The sequence below is a fragment of the Pollachius pollachius genome, assembly GCF_949987615.1.
Source record: "Pollachius pollachius genome assembly, chromosome: 9".
NCBI lineage: Eukaryota > Metazoa > Chordata > Actinopteri > Gadiformes > Gadidae > Pollachius > Pollachius pollachius.
The window spans coordinates 14,469,652-14,486,042 of NC_136942.1; the positions used below are offsets into that span (position 1 = coordinate 14,469,652).

A 16,391-nucleotide genomic window follows, 5' to 3' on the forward strand; every position below is an offset into this window, starting at 1 on the left:
TGAAGATCTTCGGGAGACTGGTTCTTTGCTGGGGTATGCTGTGGTCACAAGGCTGGAGAGACCAACAGACTAAAAAGCTGACGAGGAAGACCATCGCTGTTGTTGGGCTACAGTTGGACAGTCTGGAGGCAGAGGTGGAGAGGAGGAGGGACAAACTCATGTCCATCCTGGGTAACCCCTCCCATCCCCTCTATGATGAACTTTGGCAGATGGGGAGCACCTTCAGCCACAGATTCATTTCCCCCAGGTGTAAGACTTTGTGCCAGCAGCCATTAGGCTGTACAACAGTGCCTGATGTATGTTTGTTGTTTTTTTGTGTATGCATGCATGAGTATGCGTGTATATACTTGATCACTGGGCACTGTTTAACATTGCATTACTGGGCCACTTCATCATTTATACGGTCTGTTCCGTTAGTCATTACTTTAGCATCTATTTATGTTTTCCTTAGCACTCATTTGTATTTTTATGTATTTTATTATATCCTGTCTTCCACTGCTGCTGGGCTGCTGCAACAAAATGAATTCCCCCTCCATGGGATTAATGAAGTTGTAATCTATATGTTAAGTATGTTCTGGTTATATTTACTATAAAGTATGGCCAAATTCTTCCATACAATGACCTTCACCGGTGTATGTTTGGAATTCCAAGACTTACAGGGCGATCCACTGATAAAATACATCCTCATCCTCATATAGTTCCTTGTATGAAGTTGTCCCTCCAGATTGCAGATATGCTATACTCTGAGCTGTTTTGGTTGATAAGATAAGAAAACAATATATAGAAAGATGGTCATAGAGAAAACAAGGATTTATTGCAATTGTGCTCAACATACATTAACTATTAATTAGCAATATATCAATATTGCATATTTTGCATGCAAAAAAAGAGATGAAAATATGAGAAAAATACAAATTTGAAATATTCACAATGTCACCAGAAAAAAAAAAGGTGTCCTTCAAAGCAAACACGGTAACAAATGCCCAACATATCCATGGGAAACAAACACTTTTTTTTTTAAATACTTTTATTCACCCCAAATCAGTCACAATATTCCAGACTTTTCCTTTTGGCAATTGTCTTCTGAGACTCTTGGAAGGTGGCCTTGTACTGCAGGGAGACAATAGAGGACGTGAGAAGACCGTGCTTCTTATCTGGAATACGAGCCCATCCAGCTGAAGGAGAATTCATCAGCATTAAGGGTTGGTCAGCACTGATACTGTATTAGGTTCTTTGTTCTTAATTTCCCATCTAGGATCGATAAAGTTGTATCTTAAACACCAGAGACACACATAAACGCAATCTAAATTTTATTTAAATCTCTGGTACTTGTTTTGAAGTTCCAATGTGCTTTGGCACTAGAGAGGCACTTGTAGACAATAGACAATAAGTCAGGTAATTGCAGCTTTTGGTAATTTCACTGGTGACAAACAATAAGACGATGAGGGTTCAGCAGAATTACAACTGCCATATGTTTTGAATTGAGCAGGAAACAAATAAAAAATGATAGGAATTACTTTACCTGTTGATTTTTGGATGGTGGTCTTCAAACCATTGTTCATAGCAGCACCTTTGGAGGTGTCTAAAATAAGACGTTGATTGTTTAGAGGAAATTATACTTAAAAAATGTTTGTTATTTTTTGCAACATAGATTTGTCTTTACAAGAAAACGATGGCAGCTTAGAAAGGCTGTCATTGAAACAAGGCTGGCCTTGTTGCCCCATTGATTCACCAAAGGCGTAGAATAACCATGTGGTGACTTACCCAATACAGAAGCCCTCTTGTCCTTTCGGCGTCTGGGTCCAGCTTTGATTTCCAAGTGGTGGCGAGGCAGACCTAACCTCAATCCTCTGTTCTCCTTCCGCCGCATGTCAGGACCTTTTGGTTTTTTAGATTTACTTCTACTATTCACTAGCCGTTTCTTTGTCACACTCTTGTTTGGCATTTGTGTTGTTTCAAGTGGGAGGACTTTTGCATGGGCCTTTCTCCTTCCACGTTTCTTGCCAGATCTTAGGGGAAAGGTTTGCTCAGGGGAAGCGGGAAGCCTCTCCATGTCTATGAATTCAGCCTCTACAGGAGCATTGGTGGCCGAGTTAGAGTTCTGAATGATATCCATCAACCTAATGGTTCTGCGTTTACCATTTTTTATTGTTATAGGTAGATAACTGTTTCTCCATTCCTCACAAATTCTGTCTCTGACTGAACAATTCGTCAGCGTAACGACAGATGGAGGTGGATGCGGTAGTCCTGAATACCACTGACTCGAAGAGTGACTCTTACCGCGGGGTCCTGAAACACCACTCCCATGTTCTGTGCTGCCAAATAAGGCAAGTTTCACAGTCTTTTCTTCAGCAGTTGTTGAGTCATCAGCAACAACCTTTTCCTTGATTAAATCGTTTGAGGTATCTTCAATAGCAGGCTGATAGACAGATGTGACCGGCTCTTCAAATGGTTGCAATATCTTTCCTATTGTCCTTCTACGTTTTCTGCTGAGCCCAAGTCTCATTTTAAGGCTTGGAGGGCCGGCATCCTTTGGCTCCACTGTAGGAGAGAGCCTGGTTGGACCAGTTGTGAGATGTGAACCAATGGACTTCAGATCATGTGCGTCGCCGTTTGATTGTTTCTGTGCAATAGTCAGTATAGCCTTTGGTGTAGACGTATGGTCTTCACTTGATTCTGCGATGGGAAAATTAGCGCATACAGCTGTATGATCGTCATCATGATCTTTTGGTTGTTTTGGTTCAATATTTAGTGTCTCTCCTGTGCATGCAGGTTTCAACTCTTTATTGAAATTATTTTCAAGAGCTGTTGTTGAGCTGGAACCTTTAATGCTCCTCAGGATATCATTAATAATTTCTTCTTCCTTATTAATGTCCATGGTCGAGGGAGGAGTAATAGGCGTATTGTCATACCCTTTTTGTGGCACCCCAAATTGTTTGGTCAAGTCAATGATTTTGCTCCCCTTCGTTGAATTTGAACGCATAGGATTCAGAGACACTTCAGAGACACCAATAATATTCTCCTCCTCACTGGGATCCAAGTCATCCGTCGAAATGATACAGGGCTTGTTGGTTTCTGACCGTGACCTGCACGAGCACTCGAATAAAGGTTCCGTCCCTAAAATCTTCTCTATCCACCTATTGAGGCAGCAAAACTCCTCCATACTAGTCGTTTCCTCAGTTGTTGAAAACTCATTGGATTTGAACTCAATCAAACTAGACCCATTTTTCAGTTGCTCAAAGACGATCCTGGCCTGATCAGGATGCATCGTTTCTATTTCCAGGAGGTCCAATGGATCACTCAAGTCCACTGTTAATGCTTCATCAGGAACTATGGATAGGGTACATATGGTTTGGAGAATTGACTTAGCTGCCTCTACAACATCATGAGAAGGTGCAATTAAAGGCACATTTTTAGTTGCCATTTCCTTCACAATATCCACAGGAATTAGACATTTTGTCTCCATTGGATTCGTCTCAGTGTTGCATTTGCTTTCACCATTCTTCAACGACGAGGGGAAGCCAAACTCATTATCAATGTCATCCAGCTGCCTGTTAACATTCAACCATGGGGACACATAAGGAGACTCAAAATGGACACTATCGTGTTCAAGTACAGTGCACTTTTCTTTAACTCTATGCCAGTCTTTGCTATCTACTTGTGACAGTATAGTGGAGTCGTGTGTGTCCTTGCAAAAGTCAATCACCCCAGTCAATAACTCTTTGTAATAGTTTGTTTTGATCAGACTCAATGCTTTTTTAGGGTCATTATCCCATAAGCATTTTATTAATTGCTCTACAACCCCTTTTGAATGACAAGGTTTGATCATTTCAACTTCGGTAGTAATTTCAACTAAAGTAGACAATTGTTTATGTGTCCATGTCCTTACAGGAACTACGCTCAACAGCCCAACAACATCCGTTTCAGACTCTTGAACCCCACTTTTTGGGATTTCTTTACCGTGGCTTGAATCCAGGGTCACTGATTGATGAGCTTCAGACTCCTTCACATTTCCTTTTGGTAGCAGTGAAGTTGTCACTGTCCCATCATCAGTAGGCTCTATGTCTTTGTTGGCATGTTTTTGGTCAGAGCCTGAACCGTCTTTTTCTGAACCGTCACATTCAGGCAAAGGTTGAAATAGATGTGGTAATGTGTTGCCATCTATTTGGATGTTGTGAACACAACCAGCTATTAAGGTATCTTTCTGGCGACCCATCCTCTCAGGGCAGCTCTTTTTAGCGGTTACATGGGTGTTTTTTTGCGACAATGGTTGTACAACCGCCACAGCCTTTTGGCAGGCATAGCTAGGGTGTGGGTTTCTGCCTGGGTTATTTGGATTCACCAGATGAGAGGCTTGAGGTAGTTGAACATTTTTGACACTAGAAAGATGGCTGCTATACGGAGGTGGGGGCCTGAATACAGGAGAGTTACTGGAAGCAGGGGCCGCCCCTGCACCGCTCTGACGTTGCATTTGTGTTTGCGACACAGGAAGTTGTACATTTGAGATGAACGTATCAAGGGGAGGCATTGGTTTTCTTGGGATAGTAAAACGTGGTGGGGCCATTCGTGTTGATGCTGTATAGGGGGTTTGAGTTTGGTTCTTTCTTGCATCTTTTTTCTTTCTTGTCGCTTCCACTTGCTTGCCATGTGTGGCATTGGGTTTCCATCGGAATGTAGATGTTGATTCTGTATTTGACTCCCTGTGGCCTCCTCTATTATGTGGCACTGTTGTCTTAACATTTTCTGGAAGGTAATTGAATTTCAGTAGCATTAAATTGTGATTAGAAACACTGTTTTTCTTGTTTTGGTCTGGGAATGTTTCCGTCTGTTCCGTCCTCTTTGGTGGTCTCTGGTTTGACCAGTTCCAAGGAAAGGTAGGATCTTGCTGAGTGGTCATTTGACAAGCGCTTACTTGCCATTGATGGGGAAAGTTTCTTGTCTGTGCATAATCATATGCATTATTTTGGTTTGAGTTTCCATTTACATAATTATTCTGAAGGGGGCTATACCCTGGGTTTGTTGTCAACTGCTGATAAGTTATTGCGGTTTGCTGACCATAGCCAGGATTGAACTGAGCACTTCGTGAGTCATTGACCTCTGCATATTGTGGATAGGTATTTGAGTAGCCTGCCTGACTCCAGAATTGTTGATCCTGTGTTGAATTTTGCTGGACTTGATAATTTTGCTGACCATTTATCCAAAGAGTGGTATCCATTTTGCCTTGATCGTGTGTCCAGGAATGTTGAAATCCTTCTGGAAGAAATGGAACGCAAGGACATTTAATTAGTGCGGTAACTTTGATACTTGAAGAACAGTTTCCCCTGGCATGACTCCATGTAGGATAAGTCGGTGTAAAATCAGGAACATTAACTGGGAATGTGCTCAGTGACCTTGAGACCGGTCCACTGACAGTTACCCCGTGGTATTATAAAAACACAATTATTCATAACCGCAAATGCTAAAAAAATTGAATGAGGTATCAAAAATAACAAGTAAGTGATTTCTCAGATACACGATCTGATAACTAGATAAGAGGATGCCTACATGTCCCCGTCCACCCTGCCCTGTCTAACCCTCATTGTGTATTTTAGAGTGTTGTGTTGACTGTGACTAGATGCCAGTACTCCCCATACGGCTACCAGCCTGCTCAGCGGCCTGCACCCCATCACCGTACACAATATATAGGGCCTGTTAAGCCCTTTGAGACCGCTATTTTGATAAAGTGCTATACAAATACAATTTAATTGAAGTAACTAGCTATCCCGCCATGGAATATGGTATTTTAAAGTCTGGAAACACACACACACACAGCAAAATATATGATTTAGTTTAAAAAGGAGGCGGGACATTTGGCAACATACGATTAATATAAATATAAAAAGGTGAGGATCAATCCCACACTATTGCTGAAAAATGTATCTTGCCTTATTGCTCAATCCAGCTTGATGAGAGCACAGATGTCTCAGATTGCTCAACTTTGTGTGGGAAAATGTATCTGTGAAAGACTCATGTTGTGTTATGTTGCTCGAATTTTCCTACTTTTTCTACTTTTCAAGCTGTGGCTTGCACGACTCTGATGGCCAAACACAAGACACAACACGATTCCCACGGTGTTACAACAGAAGAAAACGATGTAACTGACACAGATGTGAAACATCTCACTTGAATTATTCAGACACACCTGGTTCTCATTCATCATTTTGATCAGTTTAATGTGATCGATAGCGATACATGGCGATATGAGATTTTGAGAGACAAAGGGTGTGTTCAAAATCCCTTTGAATTTGAAAGCTCAGAGTCATTGCTGGAGCTGGGACAACCTCCTGCTGAAGAAACAGAGCGGTTACAGCTGAGCAGCTATCGCTCGCTGAAAGAAGACAGGATTGCATTATATTATCTTCATTCTGGATAAGCATCTCATCTGAATATCCTGTCCTAAATAATGCATGCATTTATTTTACTACTCAACCCTTTCACAAACACATACACTGAAGTGCGCAGTAAGATTTTTTGAACAGACTGAACAGAAATAGACTGAACGCTGTACCCGGTATACACACACCTTTCTTGTACACTGAACTGAAATGCAATACTAAAACGCAAGAAGGCCCACCTATCATCATTAGCCAGGTAAAAACATAATGTGCCTGATGAGTTCATGTGGAATAGACCTGATGTTTATACTGTGCATAGGCCTACTTCATTGACTTTTTTTTTTTTTTTTCATTGTACGTTAACTTGCTATACGTTTACCGTTTTTCTATTTGTAAACCGTTTATCTTTACTTTGGCACTACTTTGTATTTATCCTTATTTTGACTATAACTTGCTTCCTGCTGCTAAATTATTATCTTATCTTATGTGGTTAACGAATTGATGGTTTACCGTTCAAATTGATTCACTGTTGGATAACATCAGCACTTGAACACAGCCTGTCTGTACAGTGAAAAAACCTTCCAACAAGAAGCATGCTTTTGATAGAACTGAATGTTTCTATTGTTCTGATAAACATTGAATTTAGTATGAAAGGCTAGTGAAGATGGTGTTTATTTTACTGATGATAGGAAATAAAAACATGAGATATGAGAGCCTGTTATCTTTGCCAAATTTCATGCAATGCATTTATGTTTATTTTTAAAGTATTAAAGTGTTTAGGTTTTCAATTACATTGGCAGTTGATATTCAATCTCCTTGAAATGGCTGGTTTAAGATCATGAAGGTGATGCTGAAATGGCAGTAAAAATGTTCGGGAACATTCATTTATGCGCAAATTTGTTCTCACGATATATAGACAAGGCCTATTGAGAATTGGGTCACGAAGGTTGGTCAATTTACAGATCATGGCAGGATAATATTGTTCCATTACAGTTTCCGACCTGCCAATTGAGACAAGACTTTGGTTTTAGGTCAGATATAATAACTATTATTCTAGTGTAATTATTTAGAAATGGCAAAGCCAGCCTTCAACTATTATTGAGTGAAATGCGCTGTTTCGAATCGCTTGCGGCTGCCTCTATATGCAGCAATTTAGAATTTAGACAATTTCGGACCAGGGCATTGTGAAAAAGATTCATAAAGCAAGCAATGTTTAACTTTGACTAACATTAAGTTAGTCAAACAAGTATAATTTAAATGAGAATGAAGGGGGCTCCTTTGTTCTTTATGGCCGTCATATAGCCCTCCCCCTCTCTTCCGGTCAGGATGAGGTGAGCCAGATAGAGAGGTTCACATCTTTAGGGATCTACTTGGAGTCTGCCAAGTAAACAAGGTTATCTCTGTGGTGGCAGAAGATGTAAATCACTAACACTGGATGAATTGTTGTTCCGAGTCTTGCTGAAGTGAGACAGCCTTAATGATAACAGATATTTCCGGGTGATGAAGAGAAACTTATTTTTAGGACACGTCGGCCAGCGAAATATTAAATTTAATATTAGAGCATGATCATGGGAAAGTACAGGCAGCAAAGTTACCAAGGATACATTCAGTGAGACAATGGGTGAACAAGATTCTTATAGGGAAACCTTTGCATTGAGGGTAGGGAATACTCAGGTAAGTGGGAGTGACTATAGTGGAGTTTGGGATTGGCGGGAGAGGCCAATTTAACTGCAATACACTATGGGAGAGGTGGACATGTCTGCAAGCATGGCTGTAAGAAGGTTAAAGGATTCTACATAACAAAGAAGTTGATTGGCCTGGCCTTAGTATCAGACAGTGGCTCCAGTGGGAATGCAAATGTAAACTTTAACAGAGAGGAAGGGATGTATCTTAAGATACAGGGAGAATGTATACAGTTCATTTTAATGTGAATAGTAATTATATAAACAAGGTTAATATAATTTATATATGATTGTATATTAGTTATGATTGATGTTTCCACGACACCAGGTGTGCTTTATCTCAGTGCGAAGCTGGGTCGTCCTTGAGAATCTTATAGTAATTAAACGAAGAAGTGCATTCCTTCATTGCTTTACTTTGGGATTATTGAAAAGCACTTTATAAATCAAATGTATTATTATTCAGAGTTTATGTTAAGCAAATAGCCATTTTGACGATCAGAATATGATGAATTAGTACCCAAGTGAATACGCTGGTGCTTTAATATAAACCCATAGCAATAATGTGAAAACCCAAGTCGATAATGCAACAAATTTCCGAGCGCAACATATAATAACACTTTGCCTATAATTTTGCAACGTTTAACATTCGTTCACCACAAATGACTCTTAAAAGCAGTGCCAACATTTAAATATTTTTTAACCATCAAGCGAACAAAAGGCACCAGGCTAATTATCATTTAGGGGGACCGTCAATGACATGCAGAAGAGCCATCAACACACCCACTGAAGTGGTGTGAGAAATACAGACTTTCTACTCCTCATTCACATATAAGGTAATTTACATTTCCTACGGAGAAAATACTACCTCAGGTGTAGCATTATTCAGGAGATTTTCAGGGTATGAATTTCAGGATATGTTGTTCACACATTTGGCCCATGTGTCTGAAAGCAGCTAGTAATTATTAAATAGCTTTTACTGTTATTCAGGGCTGAAAAGTGCATTGCCATTTAAAATGCAAGGCAACTGCTATTGGTTAGTTGAAAATAATAATCATCATTGAGATTAAACATCTCTTCCAGTGTCCTGGCCAAGACAGGCAGCAGTAGCCTAGTCACACTGTGGTGTGTGTGCGTGCGTGTGTTTGTTCTAACCTGTGTGTGTGTCAATGGCGGAGCCGTTATGTTTAAAAACATAACCTCTTAGCTCGGCGAGTGTGTTGCTGCCTTTGTCTTGATGTGTGGTGTGTGTGTGCGTTTGTATGCGGTTGGTATGTGCGTGCTTGCGGTGTATGTATGTGTTCGCGCTGCTTGGCACATGCACACAAGAATACCTGGTGCGACAGCCCTGCTATTATAGCAGTAAGATGATCTATTCAGATACAGCAAATCCATCATACATTTGGATCCACTCTCTCATCTGAGACCATTGAAATGTTGTCAAAACCTCAAAATATGTAACCCGAGTGTCCCTCTAAGCTTTATGAACAGTGTAAAGTAGGGATGCACCGATAAGGTTTTTTAAAAAGGCCCATCCCGATCACTGATCTTTTTAAAGGGCGATCGGCAGATGCGCTAAAGCTAAAACAAGAATAACCATTGACTGTCTGAATAATGCTTTGCATAACAAATAATGACTTCATTGGTCAATAACAGTTCATTGGTCCTATTGTATTTTATGTATATATTGAATAAATTGTCCGACAGATTTTAGTGCATGTGTCTGGACGTTTATGCAGATCGGTCACATTTGTGTGTAGGCTAATGTCACATGGGAGATATTTGTTGCCTACTTTTTGCTTCCTGTGATGTTGGGCAAGAAGATATACCACCACGTAGCGCATAGGCTATATGTATATATCACTTTAGTTTAAAGGTTTAGGATGCAGGTCTAGTGTGTGATGATTTTAAGTAGTCAACCCAGTTGGGGTTAGCCTATGGTTACATTAATTATTGAATGATTAATTTCTAGAAACAGATTACGTTTCAAATGTGTAGCAATGGAGCATTTGATGGTGCCGTGTGAGCCTTTCCTGTAGGGCTAGAGCCCCCAATTTATATTTGATATTCGCCATATTTCAGCAGAGCCTAATGCTCTGATTCATATAAGAGAGTCCAGACGTCTCTAGCTTACTCACGCACACACACGCACACACACATTATAAATTCACTGTCTTGCCTGTGTAAAACCCGATCCTGAAGCATGATCGATAAGACATTATTTTCACTAGCGAACAAGTAAGAACAAATCTGAGATGGTTTGACAAAGAATGAGTCGTAGAAAGTCTTTATTTCTAAATACCACGTAAGTGGGCGTGTTGAATGTGCTTTGGTCTGCATTTGCTTGTCAGTGAGTGGCACCCTAAATGGTAATTAGCCTGTTTCCTTACGTTTGCTGAATAATTTAAAATATATATATCACAGCGGCATGCATATATGGGCAATGTTTTTTTAAATGATCATTTTCAACCGTTAGCTGAACATTATAGGGCCGTCGATTCGGGTTAAACAGCAAAAAGCGCTCTCTTTCTCCGGTAACGCAGTCGTTTGCGACGCCTTTCTTCATCTACGTTCCTTCTATTTATCTCTAACTCATGCTATAATCTTTCATCGATAATAATCAAAGATGCATCATCGCAGCAACATTTAAGATGATTGCGATGAGTTCTTCGCGTCTGCATCCATGCTTTGGTCAAACCAAAAACAACTATTGTGACAGCGGCACCTATAACGCCTCCTACGAACTTAGGACCTACGTCATAACCCGCCCCTTGCAAGCCCATCCAGTTATCCATATCTCCCTAGGCCTCCTCTCTGCCCACATCCTGTTGCTCCACCACACCAGATTCTGTCGTTCCACCACACCACATCCTGTTGCTTCACCACACCACACCTCTGTAATACCACAACGTATGGAACACGTCAGCAACGAACATTAAAAGGGACAAGCTAGGGGTCGCTCCAGAGGCCGTTGTACAAAGGGAGAGTGGTACCATGTTTACTCAATGTTTCCCCACACTTATTCGATTCATATAGCATGCATAGGCAAGATAATAATAACATATTATCATTAAATGTAAGAGTTAATTTCTCCCATACTAATTTCTCGGAGATCGCACCCTCTTTCACCTTCTTCGTTAAATGCCACTGCATCACCTTCTCTTCCATGATGGTCAGCAGCTCGCGGATTTTCCCGTCTCATGTTGATGTCGCTGCTTTGTTTCTGTTGCAGAGACAATGCATCAAGACCTCTACCAAAGTCCCGCCCCTGGTACCGCGATGCTGTCTAATCGTTTTACATGAAAATGAAACCCCCAATATGTTTAGGGTTTGAGAGGGGACATTGGCAGTAGGGCCGAGATCATTTATTGGCCTGTGGCATGTGCCACCGCGACCACTGACATACCATGGCATATGCCGTTCAGGAACGGCATATGCCGTTTAGGATCGGTAACTGCCGTTCAGGTGGAACGGCATATGCCGTTTAGGAACGGTAACTGTATGGAAGAAATTAATGACTATATTCTAAGGCAAACCATGATTATTATTAGACCTATATATCTAATGGTAGAAAGCAGCTAGAAGCGCCTCTGAACTCTCATCTAGGACTTGGCACGGCGCCAGGGAGTCTGGTATTAGAGCTGAGTTGGCTTCTCAGAGCTTAGAGCTGAGAAGCCAACACAATACCGGAGGCTATGGGGTCAAAGTGAACTGACCCCAAGCCAGGGGTTAAGATTAGTGTCGCCGGCCACTCGTGGAAAGGAATGTATGATTGATCGGCCATGGGGGGCCGTGGGCGGACATCTCTATCAAGGTGTCCTAGTAGCGTAGCCTATATAGCCTACTGTATGACTGCTTCAACTCATAACTATTCATTAGGCCATATATTAAGTTTTGCATTTGTTCTTATTTGTGTTTAACCCAAAAATTGAAGTAGGCCTACAGGTTCCTATCATTTAACACTGGTCCAGTGTCATAAACCTTTCTATACCAACATGATCCAGTGGTATCATGGCATATAGGCCAACCGTTTTTCCGCTGGCATGCCGCTCATGTGAAATGGTAATTAGCAGTTTATACTGGTACCTACCGTTTTTCCACTGGCATGCCACTCATGTAAAATGGTAAGTAGGCTACTAGGGATATGCATTTCTGGCAAAAATACTATTAAATATTCGCTGAGAAGTATTTGAATAATATTCGAAAATCTGTCAATCAAGAACCCCCCACGCACGCACGCACCTCGGATACACGCACACACAATGACACAGGGAGAGGCTTGTTGATTTGTATGAAATCAATCAAAATTATTAAAATATCGCTATTTATTTTACTGAACACAGCCTGCATGACGGTGAACTAGACACGTCTTTAAAAAACAGTAATTACCATTTCACATGAGCGGCATTCCAGCGGAAAAACAGTTGGCCTATATGCCATGATACCACTGGATCATGTTGGTATAGAAAGGTTTATGACACTGGATCAGTGTTAAATGATAGGAACCTGTAGGCCTACTTCAATTTTTAGGTTAAACACCAATAAGAACAAATGCAAAACTAAATATTTGGCCTATTGAATAGTTATGAGTTGAAGCAGTCATACAGTAGGCTATATATCCACCTGAACGGCAGTTACCGTTCCTGAACGGCATATGCCGTTCCTGAACAGCATGTGCCGTTCCTGAACGGCATGTGCCGTTCCACCTGAACGGCAGTTACTGTTCCTGAACGGCATGTGCCGTTCCTGAACGGCATGTGCCGTTCCACCTGAACGGCAGTTACCGCTCCTGAACGGCATATGCCATGGTATGTCAGATGCCGCAGTGGCACATGCCACAGGCCAATAAACGATCTCGGCGTCTCTCGACATTGGGGTGCGAAATCAAGAAGGTATATTATGTAAACACGAGGGTCGTGCCGGGAAAAAAAAAAAATCAAATAATAAGGGCATAATTGTCAGTGTAAAAATGCATAATGAATGCCACTGGATTGTTTATATGGAAATCTTCTCCACTCCAAAATGGGACGACTGCTACACAATGCGTTTACACCTTTCCAAGCTCTAGTCAGATCAACGGCTTGAAAATGCAAGAGGCTTGATAAGACACGTGTGAATAAACCCATAACAGCCTAGATGTGCACACACACACACAAATTTTACAAAGAAGGGGAACAAGATCCAAATATTTTTGGAAGATAGATTGAAAATGTAACATGTTCATCAAGCTTACATGCTTTACAAGACCTACATGATAAGTATATTATTATATATTTTATTAGATATTATGGAAGAAATTAACCATTATTTTTTATGGCAAACTATGAGTATTATCAGGCCTATATATCATAGATACATTAATAGTGTAAAGCAGCTAAATCACCTCTGAATTCATAGGAGAGACTTGACACGGCACAATAGGGTCTGGGGTCAGGGCGTACTGACCTCAACCTGATGTTAAGATTAGCTGCAGATGTTGACCACAAGCTTAAAAGCAATGTATGGCTGACCAGCCTTACCATAAAATGAGAACAATGCATACCATATGGGGAATAGCTTGGTTTGTGAGGATAAAAAGGCAGGGATCTTATGATCGGGAGTGCTTTGCAAACTACTCAGCCTTTTTGTTGCTTGTTCAACAATAAAGTCTTGTGTCATACTTGCTCCGGACTCCTCGATTCCTCATGCTCTCTTCTCTACCACAATATCACACCGAACATTTGGATAAACAAAACATCTTTGTCTCCAGATTTGCATACTACCTATGGTTGCTGTAACAGAGCAATTATTTGGCTTCCTTCTTATGTAACCCCCCCAAACGCAGTCCTCCAACAAATTTTTTGTGGATATGACCTAAGCTTCCAAAGATTAAAGATATAAGTTTGCATTGGTAACCTAGTTGGCATATACGACTCACCGGTGGCTGGTATTTCAGTAACTTAGAGTAGTAGCAGGTTTCCATATACAAATCGAAGCAACAGCCCACCTCAATAATGAGTACAGTTTTCAGAGTCTCGTTTACAATTACAGAGTGTTTGCTTTGTTTTTATATTAATCATTGTCGGGTACATTGTGATGGAACCGATTCATTTTAACGGCACTATGCTTAAAGGTCTTACAGTCATGTCCTTTATTTTTCCTAGATCTTTTGCAACCAGGTCAACCAATCAATCGGTCATGCCTGGCCACATATAGTCCTTTGTAATGATGACATCCATTCAGAATGTGCGCAACTGCTCTCCTGTTGATTTTGGTGGAATATGCAGTATTGGTTGTGTTTTGACGGGTGCCATATTGCTAGGTTGTATTTTGTTGGAAGACATTGCATTCGCGCTTTAACCATAACGATTAAGATGTTCTCTGAAATGGAATAATTTGTTAAAACAGAATGAGAAACAGAATGATCTGTGCAAGAGAGGGCTGCTAACTTCCCTTGCAATTTTAGACTTGACCAGCGCTGCGCGTTAGTCTGCGCTTGAGAAGAGAACTTCTTGCGTGTTCAAACACACACACACACACACACGTGTGACAAATAAGATTAACAAAATATAAATAATAGAACAAGAATCATTGGACTGGAATGTCTGGATAATTATACTCAAATATATTCTACTTACTCATAAAAATATACACATACAAATTCATCTGTCGCTCCTTTAGATGAAAAAAGGCTGATTAAAGGGTTGTTTTCTGCTATGATTTGATGAAGTAGAACAATCATAGATTCTTCTGGTTTGATTTGACCTACTTACATAATAATAATAAACCCGTTTATATTATGTATACAAGATATCAGTTTGGGAGATGTCAATAATTTCCTTAATACGATTGAAGTTTCCCATGTATAACTTTAGTGAATCATGGATCAGCACATTTTGCCATGTTGATAAATTAAGACAATGCGATGGACTAGCAGAAACCATGTAGGGTTCAGTATAGTTACATTTCGCCATCAAGCTGATGTCCATGTTTAAAATGTCGTCATGGGCTTCATGTTATGAGAGTAATTTAATGTATGTTTAAAATAAATATCATTATTATATACTGCACATACCAAGCATAATCCTCATCTAGCCTGCCCCATATGCTATATGAATGCAAATAAGTGTAGAGAAACCCTGTCACCAAGGGTCTCAACAAAAGGGTACCACCGGCGCACACACACACACACACACACACAGACACACACACACACACACACACACACACACACACACACACACACACACTCACACACATAAACGTTACATGCCACCAATAAATTTGGACACTCAGAACATTACGAAAAAAAAGTGGTTCCAAAAAGTTATCCAATCTCAAATTACCATCACGAGAAAGCCCCTCCGTAATAACTATAACGACACTCAACCTACACATTAACGATGTTGAATAACCTTAGTTGTGTTGCGTTAACTTAGAGTGTTATTGTTACGAGTCTAAAATAACGGGAACTGTGTAGGCCTACTGCTAAATGCATGAGCCTGGCATAATATAACAGTCTGGACCTATACCTCCGGAGCACAGAGGGGTGTCAATATTTAGGCTAGAAAATGCAACATGATACTTGATAAGGCATGTGTAAACGAAGCCATAAAAGCCTAGGTACAAAGCGAACCCATTATTAATAATATTCCTAGTTTATATTACATAAATAGCCTTTTGAGGAAGGGCCTGACGGAACTAAATCCGCGACGGACTTATTTTGCTGAGACAGTAAAACACATGTGTGAATCAGTTGCGTCTTGAACGAAGGAATCCTTGTTCTCACGTTCGCTTATGCAGCTGCAAAACTTTGTGTCACGCTCGAGTGAACAATATGTTCAATCACACATTTCGGCGAGGTTACAACATATGAAAAACAATAATACATAACATTCCAGCCGAACACAAAAGATGGTACACTTACATGCCCCTGTAAAATGTACCGTCGGGTTTGGTCGCTGGAATTAAAGAGGAAAAGCGTGCAATCTGTTTCAATACCAGTCGTTGTCATTCCGTTACTCCCCGACTCCTCTTCAACTTTGTCCTCCTCAATGGGCTGTGACTGCAGAGGAACGCATTACATACTATCGCGTCCGTTGCGGTCACAAGCAAACAATGAAATAGGCTGGATATTAAGAGTTTTGAAAACGTTTAAGTTTTGCTCCTCCTCCTCCCCCTCCCCCACCTTGACTCCTCTCTGTAATGTATTGTGTGTTTCCGTAGTTCAGGTTGTATGACGTCAGGACGTAATTGCATGTACTTGTATAATGGCGGACAACAAGAAAAGACGTGTTTTGATACTAAGCAGCGCATGTGTCCGAGTCACATCAATATATAACATGGTGTCAGAAGAAAT

At 40.6% G+C, this 16,391-nt stretch overlaps 1 protein-coding gene across 2 annotated transcripts; it reads right to left on the reverse strand.

Annotated features, from left to right (window-relative positions):
* Positions 1-449: 449 nt before the first annotated feature.
* On the reverse strand, positions 450-16,128 carry LOC307081123 (uncharacterized protein). 2 transcript variants are annotated; one of them, XM_079744174.1, is made up of 4 exons: positions 15,960-16,128; positions 1,765-5,250; positions 1,523-1,582; positions 450-1,175 (listed from the first exon to the last, which is right to left on the reverse strand). In XM_079744174.1, exons 2-4 carry the CDS (start codon positions 5,213-5,215, stop codon positions 1,042-1,044), a joined length of 3,645 nt encoding a protein of 1,214 aa, XP_079600300.1. In that variant the 5' UTR covers positions 5,216-5,250; positions 15,960-16,128; the 3' UTR covers positions 450-1,041. The 2 variants fall into 2 exon arrangements, with proteins under 2 accessions (XP_079600300.1, XP_079600299.1); XM_079744173.1 differs by having other exon boundaries at positions 1,765-5,253.
* Between the last annotated feature and the right edge of the window lie 263 nt (positions 16,129-16,391).